This window comes from Gymnogyps californianus, chromosome 1, assembly GCF_018139145.2.
Source record: "Gymnogyps californianus isolate 813 chromosome 1, ASM1813914v2, whole genome shotgun sequence".
NCBI classification, from domain to species: Eukaryota; Metazoa; Chordata; class Aves; order Accipitriformes; family Cathartidae; genus Gymnogyps; species Gymnogyps californianus.
The window spans coordinates 7,172,720-7,193,753 of NC_059471.1; the positions used below are offsets into that span (position 1 = coordinate 7,172,720).

At 36.5% G+C, this 21,034-nt stretch overlaps 1 protein-coding gene across 2 annotated transcripts in view; it reads left to right on the plus strand.

Moving 5' to 3' along the window:
• The window catches only part of DLG2 (discs large MAGUK scaffold protein 2), a 1,037,179-nt gene that overhangs the window by 401,140 nt on the left and 615,005 nt on the right, over positions 1–21,034 (plus strand). The window contains exon 7 of one of the 2 annotated variants that reach the window (XM_050914840.1): positions 2,496–2,576. The exons of the other annotated variant lie outside the window; for it this stretch is intronic. Coding sequence (XP_050770797.1) covers positions 2,496–2,576 — 81 coding nt within the window. The remainder of the gene's footprint in view (positions 1–2,495; positions 2,577–21,034) is intronic. 2 annotated transcript variants of the gene reach the window in all.

Below are 21,034 nucleotides of genomic sequence, written 5' to 3' on the forward strand. Positions count from 1 at the left end.
GACACAAGAGAACTCTATTTGGGAAACTCCATCTCACCTTTAGGGTTGTCACATTTGTAACATACTATATGATGCCTATGAAGAATGCTGTTTATAAATGCTACCTCACTTGCATTTGAGTAGAGTTTATTCAAAAGCCTACATTTACAAAGAGGATTACATTTCTACATTGTATATCCACTTAGTGCCATTTATGCAATCTTACTTTGAAAGCAAGTATAAACTTTTTTTTTTTTTTTTTTTTAAATTAGCAGAGAAGAATGTGCCTTTTGCTGTTAGCTGGCTATTCATCATCTGGTTCCCAATTTAACTTGCTGAAATTACTAGGGAATAAACTTCCCATGGATGAAAGCTATGGACTCATAGGATATAAGACTGGAAAGGATTTGTTTCAATGTTTCAGCACCCTAGCAGTTAGAGGCTTTTTTTCACAGCAGCAAATTTAGGATGATTTCTCTGGATTCTGTCCTCAGTGGAGACAACTGATCACTATCCTCATGTAATATCCTGTGTTCAGTCTTCCCTAGGTTGTGATTTCTGAATCACTCATCACCCTTTTTTCTCTCCTATAGATTTCCTTTGGCTTTTTCAGCGCTTATCTTAAAACGCAGTGCCTCCAAAATGATACAATTCTGCTGGTGTCTCATCATCAATGATTACAGCACAATAGTTATAACCCATGTCCTTATACACAGCAATCATTCATATTTTGAAGGAAGGCCATTTTGCAAGAGAACCTCACTCTTGGCTCCTCCTTAGTTAATGATCTCCATATAGATGTTCCTTACTCTGTATTTTTGCATTTTATGTTTCCTCTGTCAGAGTAGCGCTTACTGCTCTGTGAGCATTTCTTCTATCTGTGTTTATGAAACTACACATTTCTTTTCAAAAGTCTCCAGAATCAAATCTCCATATATGCAGAAGCTTGCTGTGGTGAAAATGCATCAGCCCCAGTGGACTTGTCCATTAAATGCCTCCCAGTCGCTCCTCGTAGGCTTGGTCCTGATGTATAGGAATCCACGGCCACTCATTACGCTGTAAAAGAGGTTACTCTAGATTTTGTCATGTTAAAAATCCTGTCTATGTGAGGTCAATTGAATATTTGGACCTCAATTCATCCCACTTCACTGAGGTGGGAATGCATCCTCCAAAGAGTGACTCCGTGCATTTAAGCCCTGAACCATTCTCAGGAGTTTCGCATGTCTCAAAGGACTCTGCTCCTAGCTGACACATCTAAATGCCTGAAGTTTGACAGCATCGATATAAGCCTCAGTTCTTAAGAATACTGTTGTATGACAGCAGCAGATCTTTTTAAGCGGAGCTAAAAGTCCCTTTTCCTTAGACTATACCTAACATTAAAAAATGTTGTATCCTGCGTTTTTTGACAATTAGTAGCCATTCTTTGTACCAACAGTGTTTCAAGACTTCCCTGAATGACTTGTTAGCCTAGCGGTAAGCCTAGCAAGCTTAGCTTGCTGTTAAAAAAGACTTAATCTTTTGTGAAAAAAGTGTTATTTTTTTGTCCTTTTTTTTTTTAAATGTTGTATTCTTTAGTAATATAGAAACAAAAAGTCTCTCAAGTAATATATTACAAGATGAGGGTCAGCATTACATAAGTATCATAATGAATATGGCCTTTGTAAAAATGCTTTTCAGTACCTTAGGTATTAAACATTCCCTAAAAAGAAGCTATTGGACACATAGCTACAGACATGGTAGTTTTGCTATTAACAAAAACTGCGATCCTTGCAACATAAGTCTCCCTTTTACTGCAGGACTCTTCCATATTGTTGTTGTTTGTTAAGAACTCATGTGTTTTCTACAATGGCATTGACTCATGCCTAGGTGGGAGCCTGAATTCATTGCAGATTTTCTGTTTCACAAAAAATGGAGCCTGATGTTTATTAAAAGCAAATTTATAGTCTCCTACTGTTCAAACTTCAAAAATTCATAGTGATAATTAGAGTGGGTTTTAAAATTTAAAAGCAACAGGGTTATTTCTAATTTTAGCTAGAAAGAGGTGGACTGTCAAGAGAATATTTATTTATTCCTTATAGCCTTTTTGCTTGATTTGCTAATAATTACTTGAGATTGGTAGGTTTTGCATACTAAATATAAACTGAAATATAGTAGTACAGTGTTAATTCTTGTAAAATACATATCTCTTGCTTGTTCTCCCTTGAAGGATAAATAGCTATTCCATAGATATTTATAATCAATATGCACTCACATCTTGAATATTATATAATATAATGCCATTTCATTTTTGTTAAAAAGCCTCTGGGCAATTCAGCATGTATTAACAACAATTTACAGCTTGAAGGGAATAAATGGCATGCCAGATTATTTCCCAAAGCAGTTACAGCAAAAATGAGCCCCCAGCCCCTAAAAAACAACCTGGGAAGCAAAAACACACAACTAAGCACCATATGCAAACACGATGAGAAATCTGAATTTGGAACGTGTCCTGAGTAGATGTCTCTATGTACTTCCAGAAAGGCCAAGAGGAAGAAAATCCCACAGGTAGAGGCCTTCAGCTGGGACCTTTTCCTGAAATGGAATGGACTAATGCACAGGTGAGAGTAGTGAATTTAGTTGTGAGAAATAAGTGAGGAAAGGAAATACTTTCTGGATTGCTGCTTCATAGTTTTGCCAATTTTTCTCACCAATGCTCCCCTAGACCCAAACCCACCCGTTTCAAGTTAAAAAAATATTTGCATGAATGCTTCAATAATTGCCAAGATGCTGTGGCATATAAGAAGCCTCAGCTACATACTGATCAAACTGAAAATAATTTGGGCTATTAGGAAAACAATTTGGCCTCACCTGACTTTTGACATTTGAGGAAGTCAACGATATTGCCATGGTAGTCAATGGAGAGACTCTTCCTGAATGCAGTTCTTCTAACCTGTTTTGGATGTCTCCTTTAGATGGAGGTGGATCATGCCCTCAAAATTATTGTCTTTCTCCATTGTCTAGACATTCTTTATGGTCAAATAACTTAGATGTAAATGTCTAGACTTTAGATATCTCATGTTGTCAGGAAAATTTCACCTTTATTGTTTTGAAATTTCTTGTTATTGTCTGTTGGCCTTGCAGAGATACAATCAGTCTCTGAGGTGTAACAGGCAGGACCAGCCTGGGATATAGGACAGGAAGACTAAGTATATTTATGTTGAGTAGTGCTGCTATCATGGACCTGAAGAGCCTGACAGACAGCATTGTTGAAGTTGTTTGTGTTTTTTTTACCAAAGAGCTTTCTCGATAGAGGAGTAGTCATTGAAACTAGTAGTACAAATAAGCTCCAAATGAAACAAAAATGCCAGTGACTCTATTGCACCAGGATCCTAACCTCCATAAATTTCTGTTATCAAAATATTCAGTTTAGTTTATGTTGCATTTGTGTTCTCGGTTTTCAATGTATGACCTCCTGCCATTATGATAATAGATGTGTGAGAAACTTGATATTTTGGTTGTTTGCCAGCTGGGTCCTTTGCAATCTCAGGAGGAAAAGGCGGCCGTTTAAGATATCAGGATAATGCACACTAATGGGATATTTCTGGTAAAAGTAGTCTAAAGTGATATATTGTTGATGTCCAAATTGCTATTCTTTGATTTCAGAGTTAGCAAGACACTGGGATAAATAGGGCAGATGACAATTCTGAGTGACCCTTGCACACCTCTCTGCCAGCTGGTCATCAATTTATAATGGCTTAGGATGTCTAGGTAATTTTCCTAAATATAAGGGCCAAAAATATGTGGTGCTTAAGGTGGCAACCCAGGATGAATTCAGTGGCAAGTATAATGGATAGGAACTCTTACAGTATATATCTGGACACTCAATTTCTGCCTCCTAAGATTCTGAGAAAGTTTTAATGAAACTTATTTCTTGATTTATTTTGGATACACATAACTAATTTTTGCTGCCTTTTTGTAACGCCAAAAAGAAGAAAAAATGAAGCTAGTCAATCACTGTTTAATTAATCATGTCATTTATTCATGCAAAGATGAACAAAAACTCTGATACCTCTTCAATACTGAGTGGCACACAGTAGGAGGGAAGTGCTGTTTGCTCCTTAACAAGCCCATATGGTGGTAGGAGATCCAGTGTCCCTACTATGCAAACAGCACTGAATCTTTAAAAGCATGTTAAACAACATCTGCCAGTGATAAAATAAGTAAAGCAGAAGGCTCATTACTTGATAACTTTCACCTAAGAGCCTTAAAAAATGAGGCTGAAGAGATCTGTTGGAATATTTTTTAAATTCTAGAGAGATGGAGTATGAGTATCATGCTGCAGAGCAGGTTAACTATATGTCAGCCCTGGAAAAAAATACTGGAAAGATTAACGAGGATTTAGCTAAGAAAGCAAGCATAGGAATAAATTAATGGTAGGGATAAATTAATGATAGTCAGCATAGTTTTAAAGCAAAGCAATTATGTTAGATAAACTTCATTTCAGAATGTGAATTTGCTTGACGAATGGTCCTAGGTGTTGTTTAGGCTTTTGTAAGGCATTTGATTTAATTTTACATTGTATCTGGTATAAATAAATTACAGTATACTTTATCAAAATAATATTCCTTAAGGACTGACATCTCAGAGTACTAGTCAATGAGAAATGACCCTTACACAGAAATTCTGAGGGATAGTCTTCCACGATTTAGAATTGGATGTGGACAACATATTTCAATATTTTCACAAATCATTTGGAAGGCAGCATGAAATCTTAGATGGTAAAATTTGCAGATGATGCAAAGATTGAAAAAGTAGGAAAAAAGAGGACACAGTAGACAGACAGAGCAATCCAGTTACAGCCTAGCCTGGTAAACAGAGGCCACTCAGATAAAATTATTATTCCCTAGAAGAGAAGTATTACACAACGAGAACGACGCAATGCCAGCCATGCATACACAGAGGAGACCCCTACAGTGGAAATAAGTGGCACTAAGAATGTTCTAGAGGAGAGAATAGACAACTCAGCAGGGCTTGTACTATGAACTTTGAATGTTTAAAAAAAAGACTAAAAGTTAAGAATAAAGAGGTGGTTTTATTTGTATGTGCAACAGTGAGGTTATGGAAATATTGTGCCAAGTTTTGGAGTCTATACTTTTAAAAGATATTAAATATATATAAAGAGAGAGAAAAGAGACTAGAGTGGAGAAAAATTCTTCCAGAGAGAGACATGACTTTATGACAGTATATTCCTGTAGGGGACTGGGAATAAGAGGATTCTTCAGAGTAGCAGAGAAAAGCAGAATACGTACCAGGCTGAAAGCAAACAAATGCTGGGCAGGCGTTTTTAGCAGTGAGAACATAGGACAAACTGTCAAGGGAAGTGGTAGATCTCAGTCTCATTATGTTTTCCAGGTTAGATGCTTTTCTGAAATAGATACGCACACTTTAGTTTAAGACAAGTTGTTGTTGTCAGTGTTACGCGCTGCAGTACATTAGGCTAACCTCAATGATCTAATGATACTTTCTGCCTTAAACCCTGAATCTTTGAGGTGCCTGTTCTTTGCTCCAGCAGTCAGCAAAAATTTCTTCAACACAGGAATGTGGGATTAGATGATATAGTTGAGGGAGATTCAACTCACATAACTAATGCAGTTTATCATCTTCTTCCCCAGCCACTAGTTCAAAAGAAGAAATGTGGAGCTGTATTACTTGGTCTAATGAGAGCATTTACTTCCTTTTTACTTCCTTCCACGGATGAATGGAGGCTAGCACTGCTTTTCTCGTTTTACGTTTTCTTTGGCCTGAGATTTGCAGCTTGCATTTTAATGCAACCATGAATCAATCAGACTCTATGTAGAAGCTAGGAGGCATGCTACATACAGCTACCTTTTGAAATTTTGCTGTTAGCCGCTTACCTGAAGAGGCTTCTCACAAAAAATAGGTGACAGCTGTATTGTTGTCATCCACACTTCTGTTATTAATGTCCCAGGGAAAAAAAGTTACAATATGTTAATGGGTCTTTAGGTTCACTTTAGGGTGCTGTTGTTGGAGATATGTCTTGTTTTTCTTTTCTTTTTTTTTTTTTTTTTAACTCCGTAATACACCAGATCATATAAAAAGCTCAGTACAGCCATCTCCTGGCCTAGAGGTGTGGAGGATGAAGTTTGAATCCTTCCAAGATCATTGACTTGTGAATTAATTTTCCTTCATTGATTTGTAATCTGGAACAAGTAAATTTTGATTAAAACAGCAAAGTTTGGTTGAGAGGGTTTAATGTTGTTTCAGTGCTGTGTGACTGTCTGCCATCTACATCTCAGTGATATTTTGTATAACTGGTTGAAGATAGGGTGGTCTTCAAAATGAGATGCTAGACTTAAGATACGTTGTTTCAATTCCTGGCTTTGCAACTAGTCTCCTGAGTCATCTTGGGCAGCTTGCTTCATTCTCTTTGCCTTTGTTTCCCTATCTGTAAGAGAGAGAACATTTTCCTTTCTTTTGAAAAGTGCTTTGAGAAGCATCATATGGCCTGAAGAGTCTTCAGCCTTTTTCTGTTTTACATATAACTAATTCATTATTGTACAACCGTTACACATGTTCTCAGAGCAGTGAATGATATGTTCTCATACAATAACATTCTAGAACACTTAGAGGTAAGAAGAAACTGGGACCTCCAAATCTACAAGTCTATAGGTGCACTGATCAACCCCTAGAGAAAGTATAATTAAAATTAACTTTGTTTTGTCCCCCCTCTACACCCCATTATAGCATTTCTTTTCTAGCTCCCTGCTTTGATTTGCACCTAAAATAAACTACCTTCGCTTATTCCCATCCTACTTATCCTATATGATTCACTAGGAGAAAGTGACTCTCTCTCCAGTTAGGCAAGAATGGAAGGGTCCATTGTTCAGATGTGAAGTCTTCCAAAAAAACATTTTCATGCCTTTTTTTCGATTCACCAGCAAAGTCCGTCTTTGCCTTACCATCTGAAAAAAAATTCAATGGCTAGGTAATTAGGGGTCTAAGACTTCCATCAAATCCTGATGAGAACTGTTGAGTAATGGTTTATGTCTGTTGTCTCTTGTTTTACACTCAGATTGGAAACTCTCTGAAGCTTGATCACTCCATTTTTTCATTCTGGATTTACTGAAAGCCTTCAACAGTGGAATAGCAGTCCTTAACACTGACACTGAGATGTTATAGTGACGGATATAGGGCTAATCCGAAGTTAACATTCTTTGCATAATCTTAACTTTGCAACTGGGAAAAGGGAACTGGGCTCCTGTACTCCTTGTTGTAATGTGAAAAATACAGTAGAGAAACTCTGCATAGGCAGAGTTTGAGTCTCAAAATCTGATTGTATTAAAGTGGAATTTCTCTGATGTACAGCTCTAACTCCTTTGTGTACTCAGGGACATATTTATTAACTAACATAGATATTTAGCTTTTTCCCCTGCTAAATTTTCAGAAATGAGTCTTTGCTCTTGCCTATATACCCCTATAGAATTATGAACTCACTCATTTCTCTGTGAAGAATTTTTATGCTGAAAATATTGCATAGGTATCAGGAGGTCTAATTTTGCCTGCAGTATCTTTCCATTATTTATGATTACTCATGAGTAGTAGAAGAGTTGGAGGTGCACTTTATACGTTTATTTTCCCTTTCCTTACAGTGTCAGTTAATGTTCCCTTGTGATCTCTCTCATGGACTTTGTCAGATATTACTCAGGCAGTCCAGCTTATCACCACTATGTAGTTGACCTTCCAACCTCACAAGCTGAGCAGAAGAAGTTTCTTCCCCTCCCATGCAAGCAAATGATAAAAATTCAAAAGACTTAAATGAATCCAAGATATTGCACATTATTTCCGTATGAACAAACACTTACAAAGGTACACAACATTTGAGAGGCTTTATTACCAAAGACTTTTCTTCTGGCTTGAATGCTACTGAAAATTGTCTTTCTTGTTAAGAAACAGGAATTTATTGATATTAAAAAGGGACACTATTTGTGGGTAATTCCTTCAAAGTGAAAGTCTTTCAATTGTTGGGTGGCTTCTATTAACAGCCATCGTTGATATTTCTTATAATATTAGAAAAGTAATTAGGTAAACTGTCTGTAGTGGCCCCTGCAGACACATTTTATCTGAAGTGATTTATTTCTATATTCGACTTTCCTGCATGGAAGAGTGTTCGCTAGAGCTTCCACTTACCAAAACTGAACCCTAGAGTCTTAAACAATCTTACATCTCCTTTGCAATCAGCAGCAACGGTAACTGCTGTTTTTAATCTGCAATTAAGTAATTCTCACATACTTTCCTGCAGAGGTCTAATATGAATATCCAGATAATATAAAGGAAAACTGAATATACAGCTAGTAGTTTTGCTCAACAAAGCTGAGGAAAATAGTGATAACATCAGTATTCTGTATTGCTTGCCCATGTTATATGGGGTAAAGTGAGTGCTGGAGTTTGAAATGAATTTTTAAACTAGTTATTCTTGATTTTTTCACTCCTGTGATGTAATGCAGCATGGGATGTTTAATTTACAGCAACAAAATAGTGTGGGGTTAAATGTTACAGAGGCAATGAAGAGATTGTTTTGCCTTTAATTGATGCTGTGACCTACATTGTTCCCCAAGGCACCACAGACATTTTTGAGAAAAGTCCCTGTTAATTATAATCGTACTCTGTGGTGCTGGGTCAGTTGTCATTTCTATTATATAAACTTTAAAAACTAGGGGGTTTAATCCAGTTGGTTTAAATCACATTAGGTAAAGATTTGCCATTGAGGCTGGTAGCTCAGATACAACCATTTTCTGAGACGACCGTAGATTCAGTCTCACGGTCCCTTGTGTACAAAACCCCATAAATTTTGAGGGCTCCAGGAGGTACCTGCATGGCTGTGCAGTTGCTGAAGGCACTTCCTGCATTCTTGAGAAACGAAGCCAAAAGTGCTGAATATTTGTGTCAGCTTAAATTCCCATAGCCTCCTGTAAAGCAAATGTGTGGTCCTGACCATCCGCTAACCCTGGTTTCTGGAGTAAACCCTAACCTCACTGCACTGCTGAATATACTCCATATTTCCTCCCGGAGGAGACCATGTCCGTTCACGTGTCCTGTGGTTCCCTATACCATCTGCCTCACGGAAACAGGGAGATGTATATTGGTAACTTGGATGAAAGATGGCTTACATTAGTGTAAAGAAGTCAGCCCTTTTTAAGGAAGAGGAAATTTATTTCTCATCCCTAGCCAGTAAAACTTAAGAGTTGCCAGACTTTAATTATAGACCCTCTGCATTCCCATTCATACATAGAGAAGCTTATGTGGTCAAGTTATAACATCAGACTGTTCTTAACTTCCTCGAGAGGTTTCTTTTTCCCTCATGACAGACATAACATTTTTTAATTTTTATTTATTTTTTTAATATCAGTGTACTCTGGATGGGGCTAAAGCACACTTAGCTCCATTATAGCCTGCTTACTTGAAACACCTAGGATTTCTCGATTACTTAGGTATAAAGTCAGATCAGGTTAGATAAGCTGCTAGTTATCATGAGAGCTACAAGTGCTTCCCAACTCTGAAAGACTGACCCAGAGCTTCCGAGGCTAAAGAATCAAAAAAGCACAAATCTTTGTAATCTTGCAAATTATTGGACAATCTTTAAATTATTGTGTGAAGTCACCATTACACAGCAGTAAGGAGCTGAGAAACTCAGCTTCTGAAAACTTCAGAAGCCTGAAGTCATAATCTGAATTCACTACCTTTTCAGATCTTTTAAAAATTTTGCAGCTAAGGGTAATTTTCCTTAAGAAACATAAGGACTTTGATTGCTTCTGGAGACAACATCCCAATTAAATATTTTAAAATGTTATTTATTAAAGTTAGAAAGTTGGGATATCCCTGACCATTGGGAACGATTGATGTAATTCTTCCATCTCTGAGCATAAATTCAGAAATTAGTCATAATTCAACTTGTAGCTTAAGGTAAAATAGTTATTGCAATGGAAAAATCTTTCTGAAAAAGAAGTACGTTATATCTTAAAGTGTACTCGTATGTGCCTTTACTTTACATTGATGCCTGCTGCCTCAGTAAACTGTCCTACTTAATTTTGTAATTTATTCAGTCTCTAAGGGATTGAAATTATTTTTCTCTTTGCTTCATACTTGCAAATTTTCACCAATTCAGAAAAGCACAAAGAATGTTGTGAAATATGAACTATATAAACAGTGTCATGAATTTTATTGGTGATATATGCTCTTTCTGTAGGTAGCCCAAAGCCTGTTGATTGTTTATATAGACTGTTTGTAGGAGGTTTACAGCTACAAATGGAATTATTTTCATATATTATTGAAAAGGTATTTCCCAGGGTAAAAGTGATCATGGTAAAATTGTATCTTTGCAGTAGAGAGTTGTGTTTCATGGAAACTCATATCAAAATGTACTTTTTTCTTTCTTGGTGCAATAGAGAAATGTAGAACTCTCCATAACATCAAGTGACTATGACTCTGAAAAGAAAATATTTGGTTTAATTTTTTTCTTGATGTTGGACTCTAGTTAAAAATATATTTTTATTCAGACCCTTTATTCAGTGAGGTACTGGAAAGAGATATAGGAATTAGTAGACAATTTGGAGAATTTTAAGGAACAAAAAGAAACAGGTTAAAATAAAGAGCAAGCTGATTAACTTGCCTGGCCTCAGCTTCTACCATGGGAGACTTTTTTCTACAATGCCTTTTGCACCCAACTCTCAATAACAAAAAAGCAACACTTCTGTTGGGAAAAACGATTGTTCTTGCTTACAAAAACCATTGTTACTGATTGCATTACAAATGAGAAATGACTGAGTTTAGTTTAATCTGTAGCTAAAGCTTGTAGGAATTTTAGACATCAAGAAGCAGCTGAATCCCATAAAGCACAGACAATTAAGATACCTTTCCATGTTCAGCATCCTGAACGTGAGCCAAACACATTCTTTATTCCAACTCTGTTTAATAGAAATAAAAAAGTTGCTCAATTGTCTAATTCAGAGAAAACCTAGAGAATTAAAAAAATGATACTTTTGCTATAGGTTGGTTATCTACAAGGCAGAGTATATTGTTGAGAGATAGAACATGTGTAGCTTCTTTACTACATAAGCCTTCAGTACTGCTACAGGTTTTAATTATCATTGAATGAGTTGACTTAGACCTTCCCACACACATATTAAATTGTAATGCGTTTTCCTTATCTAAGAACAGTTATAGCTCACCTTGGCCATAGGTATCTGAAAATTGCAGTTTTTGTTTTGACAGGTGAAACTTCTCCCAGTTACATATTTCTAGCCTTACAGATGCAAGCAAAATACAGCTCAGTCTTCATTTCTGTCCCATATTCAAAGGTTTCTGACCCTTCTAGCGACCTCTGAAGGCCTCCATCCCTTTAGAAATATGCAATTCAGCTCATTGAACTAAATTTCCAATGACCAGATTCTTCCTTTTTGCTTAGAAGTTCTGTCAAAAGAATTGTCCTTTTCTTAGCTTAAATTGTCCTTAAGCTTAAACTCCACAGAACTTCTGGATCCCAAACTCTCAAAGCTCCCTTTGAAGGTTTCTAAAATAATAAGGGCCTGAAATTATTTCTAAAATAATATAGGCCCTGAGCCACCTACTTTAACTTTGAAGTTAGTTCTACTTTGAGAAGGAGTTGGACTACATGGCACAGGTCACTTCCAGCCCAAATTGTAATTCTGTAATTCTATGATTCTGTGACTTTCACTGAAATTAATTAGGGATTAATTTTGAAGAGTGAAATTAGAGACTAAGAACTAAACATTGTAGGCATCCAAATTTAAAAATGCAACCCGTTTCCCAGCCACACCTTTGTCACTTTTAAGTTCAGCTTTTCCTTTCCTCTGTTTCATTTCTACTCCTACAGTGCTAAGCTGCTTTTTTTCTGGTAACTGAAATATTTGGCCATTTCGCTTTGGTTTTTCCTTCTCTTCACCTGATCTTGCCAAGTCCCTGTTGGCAAAACCATACTACAAACTTTTTATATCATAGTGATGTCACTGATGGTGCAACTTTCCGATATTATTTATGCAATGAAATGCAAGAAATGGAATAAAATTTGGTGACGTATCTTTTCTGATATAATCTGCATCTAAAATTTAGCTAAATGAATCCTTTTGTGAAATCTTAAAATCTAAGCCAGAACTTGTAAAAAAAAAAAAAAAGTCTGTTTTTCAAGCTGTTAAGGAGTTTTGCATTAATCAGTGCTAACAAAGTGTGCAAAAACAGCTCCTTCTTTCAGAGATTTTTTTTCCCTGCTATCTTTATAGCTGTTGTGAAAACTAGGAACTAGAGTGTAAGGCAATAGTGCTATAGGAACACAGAATGAAAAGACAGACCCTCTCCCAAATAGTTTCTAAATTAAGTAGAGGAAAAAATAAAAATAGGTGAAGTAGGACAGAAGAGGTACAAAAACATATTAAGAAAGCACCAACTACTGATAATTTTTAATTAATTATTACTCCAAAGAAAGATGATAAAGGAGTAACTTTGTGGGATGTTTCGCTATCAGATTTCAAGTGCCATCCTTGGGAACCCAGTGGGAAACTGAACTTGCATAAGATCCAGTTTTACTCTCCTTTTTGAGGAAGGTCTGAGCCCTTGTAACACGTGCACAAAGAGTAATGTTCACTTACAGAAGGGGTCCAAAAGTACATGCTGGAAATGGCCACAAGGGCATTTTCACATGATCTTAGTGTACCAGGTGCTTTGGGACAAAAGGGACAATACTTCTTACCTGTCCATTCTGAAGAATTTATTAACACCAGTTTTACCTCTGCAAGACAACCTTATGGGGAAAAAATAGTTCTTTCCACTGTGATGGACGTAGGTTGTGCTCCCTAGGCTAAGAGGCGGTGCACCAGCCTGAAAGTGTGCTAACCACACATTTTCTAGGTTCTTATACTTCTGGCAATAGCTATTTTTCATTTCTTCTGTAGATGAATTAACAAGACTTTCACAAGGTCATTTCAAGCAGTAATGGGGAAAAAAGCTAGATCTATAATAAATGGCTAAATCTTACTCTTCCCCAGTGTAAAGGAAGGAAAGGAGAACTGTAATTTGGAGATGGTTGGAGTCTGGTATCAGCAGGTAGAAATTTTACCGATGTTTACAGAGTATAAAACCCTTCCTATGACTTTTGAAACAACCGGATGACTTCTAGAGTTCTGAGTCAATATATTTTTTTAAATCTTCTGAGGGTTTACTATTTGCTGCTCTTCTTCCTAGTAATGCAGCAGTTTAAATTAGGTAATTGCTGAGCAAATTCCAAAGTTGTTCTGTGAATGTCAGCACTTGCCTTCTTTAGCTGCTGGGAGAGAGGTAGCTTTTGAACAAGTAGTTGATCTCAAAGAGTGAAACCTCTCTTCGTAGGTTAGCTTTCTAATAGCACTGCTAACTTTTTTCCCCAGGTCTGTATATCTGTTGCTAAAGAGGATGACTTGGGATGAGAGAGAGAGTGACAATGGGTATATTGGGGCAGAAGACGAGGAGAGATTGATGAAAAATTAGAGAAACATAAGTGAAAAGACTCTCTAGAGAGGCAGCATATGGAGAAGAGTGAGTCTGAACAATGTGAAAAAGATATGGGAATGGGGGGAAAGAAAGAAGAAAAGTGTTAATAAATTGCCTATGGAGTAAGTGTCTGCTGTTTGCTGAGTAAAGGATATATAATGTTAACTGGTTAAAGTTCCTTTCCTCTTGCTTTCTCAGTTTTGTGTTGACTATATTTCAGAGAAATGCAACAATAATCTGCAGCAAGGTTAAGATTGAACCACATCTAAATCCATAGAGTAGCTTTTACTCTTTAACATGGGAAAGCATCTTGAGAAAGAGGTGGACTGAGTTTTGTTACTGTCTTAGAGCAGATGACACCAGCAAATGCACATAAGATGCAGGTTTGAAAAGTCAAGTACTTTATTACCTAGTCAAGCAATAATCTATATTATTATATTATCTATTTATACTATCTATCAGGTTATCTGAAGAAACAGGACTTTACATGGCAACTGTGTGTAAAATCTTACAGTATCTGTGCAGCTGTGGTGGTATTTGAGAACCATGACTTCAGAATTAGTTAATATTAATAAGATTGTGAAAATCAAACTGAAATTACATCAAGCTATTGTACATAAACGTACTGCTATTTTAGTCCTAGAAATTAGTTGGCTGATATGGCACAAAGAGGCCCCATAAACTGCAGGAAAACATGTATTTTTTATCCTGGCTTAATGTTTAGGTTAAGAGGCAAGCAGAAATTCTCTATGCCCTGGAGTTGTGTATGTTGTGTAACTTGCCCTTCATATAGATCTGCCTTCATATGATGTAACACATTTTGTTGGTCTTTTTTAATATTCTTTGTTTGATGTTTTTTGAAATAATGAATTACTCAAGATAAAAAGTAGGCTTTGTAAGTGGAGGCTCAATACGTTCATGCAAAGGGACTGTTTCTGAAAAATCAATATACAGGACATTTTTACTGTTTCTGCTGTTCTATGAATTTTCAGATCTCATAAAACAGATTGCCTTCTAACTATAAACATGACCAGGCATCTGATATTCTGGTTAAATAACCCAAAGAATTCATTATCCAAGCAACTGTCTGTGGTTCTTCAGTAACAGTGGATTGAAGAACTCAGAAGTGATCTAATTCCTATTTTTAAGAGTATATGAGAACTCACCCCCTTGACATCAACATTTTTCTTTTCAGTGGGACTGGTTTTAGTGCACAGGCTATGCCAATGTAAGGAAACAGGCTATTGCAATATATTCTTAGATTGCTACAAACAAATATGTTTTAACTTTTTAAAGTTAATTCTAGGACAGAATAGCATGAAGCCTTGTCATTTAGCATTTGGTCTGTGAAGCAAATATTTAAAATAAAACACAACTTTGGAATAGTGCTCCATATTACACTGTTCTGCAGGCTTTTGTAGGAAGTTAAGAGGTGTCACATAAATAATGCTAGAATTTCTTGCATTTGATGTTATTGAACAGGCTGGAATATTACCTATCAAAAACAATGGGTTTATAGCTGTATAATATATTCACAAACCAGCTGAATTATTTGCTTAGAATGATTTGATCAGCTGCTTCTTTTTTGGGTTTTGGGTTTTTTTTTCATTTTAAATACAGGTGCATGTAACTTTCCAAGTGCAAGTCAGGCCAAAGTTCTTAGGAGTGGAGAGACATTTGTATCCTCACGGGCTTGCAGAGCATGGTTCAGAGACACTCCTAAATTAGGCTGTCTCTTTCTGTTGAGGAGGTAGAGATTGGCTGTTTCTATAAGACAAATCAGTACATAACCTTATACTGGTAAAGGAGTTGCTTAGTTCAGCATATTTACTCTGCTGGTAGAGGGCAAATTTGGGGTTCAGTCCTCTACTGTCTTTATTTGAGACAGTCATCTGATGGAAGGAGAAATAATGCAGAATAATCCAGAGCCTTTTACTGATGAACTTTCTGTCAAAAAAAAAAAAGCAAAAGTATCTGTTTTGAAAATTGTGACACTGTGACCTGAACTTTACCCAATAACCAGTTTTGCGCATTTGAAACTGGCAAACTAAGTGATTAAAGGCTTGATCTTAGTAGAACCTAGCTAATGTAAATCATCTAATCTGATGCCTGAAACATATGTCTTGAGCTTGTCATACATCCTTAGTACAAGCTTATATTACAGAAATTTTCTACCACTGTAAGCACTTCATTTACAGGTCTGAGAATTTGAAATCAAATGAAGAGTTAAATGGAAATGGAAAGGATGGGTAAAGATGTCTAGATTACTTGAGCTGCCAGTCTTAGGCTAAACAAAGCTCACATTCCACTTCCAGGTGGAAGAGAAAATGATCGTTTGCTTTCTTGAAAGATGCTTAGCTAAACGTAGCTGTTGACCAACAGTCCTAATCATAGTGAAATCTCTTCTTCTTTCCAGGCTTTTTGTGAATTGCTGAGCACAAAATGACATTGCCTGTACACAAACCATCTGTTTGTTGTGGCTGAGTACCATAAATATGCATGGTACTGTATATACCTAACATGCCTAGGCTGTCTGTAGATCTAATGGCATAACACAGTACATAATTCAGAGGAGGGAGATTCAGAAGTAAATTGGGAAAAAAATAGATCAGCTTCATAAAGAAGACATGGATTTTCTATTTGTTCATCTTTATGCTTTTGTATTTCTTAAATTTTTTTTTTTTTTTAAGAAAGGGAACGTGGATGCTTTTCTTACCATAGTGAGAAATATGAAGAGACAAAATTAAGAGGGAGTTACCTATTGTGCTGTAATTTAAGGTTTTAAGTGCCTACAGTCTCTGTGGATGCTGGGGTACCAGGAATGTCAAATCAGCTGTCTCCAGGCAGTAAAGGGTGACAATGACTGATTAAATATGAAAACCTGTTTGTAGGAGACACATTGCAAAGACTGTGTCTCAATTCTCTTGCAATTCATCATGATGAAAAGTAGAGTCTAAGGCTTTGGACAAGTGGTGTCTTATTCTCTTAAAAGGGAATTCAGTTTTAATCCAATTTAATTTTATGAACCTTTGGCTTTAAATCCAGATTTACCAGGTGACAAATGTATTTTTGGATGTAGGAGGGCCCCACAGATTAAAAGCAGTATTTTTATGGGTCCTTGGGTATTTAATGTGAAGGAACTATAAATAACTTTGTGAAGTAAGCACAAATTTTACAAGATGCACTAAACTAGGTTCAGTGGAGTGTTGCTGAATACTGCAGCTTTGCTAGTTTAGCCATAAACTGTTCACTTAAAATTAGTCATTGCTGTCACAAAGCTTAAGATTTTCATGCTGTACTATGTAGACAGAGATTAAGGCCTTCCAATTGATGGCTAATTCTGGTCTGGTCATTTGTTTTCATCTTGTATTAATATACTGACATTGGTTGCTCCAAAAGGTCAGTAGAGAATTGCACTGACTTCAGTATTTACTTAGTGAAAGCTGCACCTCTATTTCTGTACACATTACCTTATTAGATTTTAGAAAGAATATTTTATTTGGATTTTAAAAAGAATATTCAGAAAATAGTACAATGTTAAATATCCCATTCCCAGCAGTCTCCTGGAAGGAACCGTGTGACTGTACCAGAGCCAAAGAGGAGGGCAATGCCACGTACAGCGCAGCATTGTAATATAGGTTTGCACTGTCACTGAGCTAAGGGAGCCAGTTCCCCTCTCCCACCACTAACCAGGACAAAATGACTCTCCACAGCTTTTCCTTGCCCACTCACGTATCTCATTCCATTAGCTGGAGCACAACAGGATTCTTGAGATATTTTAGCATTGCCAACGTTCAGCTCGGTAAACAAAATATATATTTCACCCTGGTGAGGTGATCAAGCAAACCTGAGTGAAAGCATATTGTGAAAGGGAAGAGGTTAAAAAAATCAGTGCTAATTCTGACATCAAATTATATACTGACGCAGAAAATGAATCAGAGTAAACCATTTCTAGCACTCAAAAGCATGCCAATATAGGGACTGCTAATGAAAATTGGTCTAATAATTTGAAATGCATGCATATCAAATACACATATCCCATGCACTAAAATATTTTGAGTAAATGGAACTTCTATTGGAAATTCTAATCAACGCCTTATTAAACATGTTACATTTTCAGTCAGATGCACACTATTTAATCTATTCCACTGCTCCACTGGTGGACAACATTTGAGGTTTTCATCTTCCTCATAAATTACACTTTAGATTTTGATGAAAGTATCTTCCCAGATTAAGTATGTTGGTTGCCCATCTCGTTATTTGTCTTGAGAGCAAACTGTTTCTCATTTAATTGCATTTGGGTATTGGTTTCAAATACCATAATTAAAATAACGATGGGCATTGATTATGATAGATTTATGACAAAAACTTGTGAGAAAATCTTACTAATCCCTTTTCTGCTTACTCAGGCAATTGGTATCAGTCTGCCTAAATCCTGATATTTACAAGTTTGTTGTCAGCTAAATATCACTTAATTTTTACATTGGTTATAGCTGTACATATGCCCAGCAGATTGAGTGTTCTTTTACCAGTATATTCTCATATTCATATATTCTTTGACATCTCTGCATATACTATAAAATACACGGAGGTGTGTGTAATGGTGTCCAAATTTGTCCCAGAATACACGTGTTAATATCCATTAAAATGTTCAAAGAGCAATATTCATCTTAGCCTCTATATTGAGAAGATATCAAAGCAGCTCAGCAGTGTCTCATGAGCAGCTAATTGGAGATTTCTGCTTGCTGTTTGTGTCATTCTGTCCTTTGAGTGAGATTTTGATCAACTACAAAATCTCACCCAGACCTACTATTTCTTTTTAATCTTGGGAAGGAGCTCAGAATGCATCACTTTATTTTGTGAATGCTGTCTGCTCATAGTGAGGAAGTTCATAAAAACCACACACTAACAATTCCCAAAGGAGAAGTCAATTAAAATATATCTAATTGACTGCTGTTGTACATATTGGGTGAACTGATGAAAAGAAATTATTTAATATTCATCTTAGTGACGATTCCAGATTATTCCACCTCAGGATGCAATACTGGATCCTCCTTTCAGTGCCACTGCCAGAAAAACTGGGACTACTATTTTAACATGGGTATCTCAGGCACATAATACTGAGAAACAACTGTGGTAATTAATAAAACCAAACTCATATTGGTATATTTTAGCATATTTTATATATAATTATTCCATGGGCCAAAAGAAATCAAAATATTGAGTGTGGTACCCTGACAATGTTTGTGGAATTGGACAAAATTTCTTGTCATTTGGTATGACCGCTTTATTCCAGTGATATTTCTGAAATGATCTTTCATCTGTGTTAAACACGTTCAGGAGATATTAGTGAGAGGAACTTTCTTAATGCACTAGTCAGAGAGAAAGGATGTGATGTTGACAAAAGGAATAAAATGTTACAAGTAACTGAAAAAGTGAGGAATAGCGTGGAAATTAGAAACCAACCTTAACTACAGAAGTCTTCATTATACTAGCTATGATATATTTGTATAATTATAATTGGGAACATGTATTCCTTCAGATTCTTGTTTGCTTTTGCTGATGTCAAACATTATCCAGATGGTATAGTGCATTTTCTGTAATCACCTCCTTTTTATCTCGTGCTTTTCCTGATCTGTATTCCTCACAGTGCTTATTTTTCTTCCTTTTTTTTTTCTTAGAAAAGATATTATAATGTCCTTCATTCTTAGCCTTATTGCCATACTTTTCTCTCCATTGGAATAATTTCTTCACAAGCTTAATTTGTCTTTTTTTCTTAAACCTGCTTTTTGTCTCTGTTTGCTGATTTCAGATTTAATGGCCTGAGTGCTTTAGAAGCAAATATTACTTGTAAAGAATATTGCCTCTTATTGGTATCATTTTCAGATCCTGCAACAGTAAGCATTGTACGCATAAGCTATATGTATTTCACACGTATGAATTCTGAGGTTTGATGCTATGAGCCAACACATTTTTTATACCAGCCTAAGAAGCACAAAATTATCTGCCTGCAGTTTGAAGGAGTGTTTTTTTGAGAACCAGCGGAAAGAAAAACTCTTCTTAATGAGATCTGATAAGCTACAAAGGAAGAAACTGGTTCCTCTCTTACTGAGCGTCTTAGGCAGTCAATGCAGAGGAATATGTGACTCGGGTAACAGAGTGGGTAGTGGCATCAGCCAGGGGAGGGGGGGTTGAGTTTTTCTACAGAAATGGCTTATCTTTCGAAGCACAGCCCGGAGAGCCATGAACTCAGTGTTTATTCTCAGTCTGCTGTCTTTGCAGACTTTCCTTTTTAGTATCCAGAAAATAAAGCAACTCTTTATATGAAAGTTTCAGGATTCCCATTAGCTAATCTCTGTAATGAATGCGCAATAGAAAAGAATTAACATAGAAAGACACGCAAGAACATGATTAATCTTACGCATTAACTTTTGTTGTAATTTCCATTAAAATGAACAATTTTACTATCCTTGTGGAATTTAAATCACCTTTTTTTGCCTGGCTATCTCCTAGCACACAACAATATAATCTAAATCTCCCTCCATCTCTGTGAGTTAATGCATACTAATGGATGATGTCATCAGCATAAGAAATTAGAGACACATAAGTATATATAGAAAAATTCTCCAGGCACTGAAATGCATCTGACAGCTATCTGAGAAAGAATCAATCAGCTATTTGAACAGTGCATGTAACTCATAACAAGAAGTAAAAATAAGTGAAACTGCCAGGAAAATCAACTGATGAAATCTAAATTTTAAATCAGTATTACCCAGGACACTGGGATTAAAACTCCTAACCTTTCAGAAAATGCTATTCCTTTTCTTTCAGCAATGCTAGCGTCCAGAATTATGATGCTGTCCTTAACATCACATCAAGTACCAGTGTAGCACTGATGGGGGAGAGGGGAAGACTTCCACCTACTGAATTGTGATCACCACCTTCTGTATCTCCATGGCAGTTCTTGCAAATCTACCTGGTCTGACGATCTAACAGGTCTTCTCAGATGTAAACTTAGAGTTTTCCCCACTTGTCACTGTTCCAGGTGCTCCTTTGTGTTTGTGAACATGATCACATAACCTCACATTTCTTGTATACCCATCCATATTCTTCATTGCAGGTTTTCGCCGTGCTTTTGTTCTCTTCACATTTTGGCACGTGCTGCTAAAGCACCAGTTCATCAGACAGCCTGTTTAAACAATTTCGGAAAGAAATGTGTTCACGTGTAAATTCAGGGATTTGTTGTCAGTAGATCTTGCGGCGGAAGTGAAAGACAGGCAGTACACATGTACTTGCCTGATCTTTATTCTCCGCTCATCAATCTGCAGTAAGCAAGACTGGGGGAGCTTAAGGCCAGGAGGGGCTATAAGAGCAGGCTGCTTGAAGAGCCATTAGATTTAGTCACGTTTCCTTAAGCCAGCAACTTGCTCTGGACTAAAGACCGTTTGTATTTCAAAGACGTATATCTCCCTGCAAGACCTTCAGTCTTGAAAGGTATCGGGTAACAGAGAAGCCATCA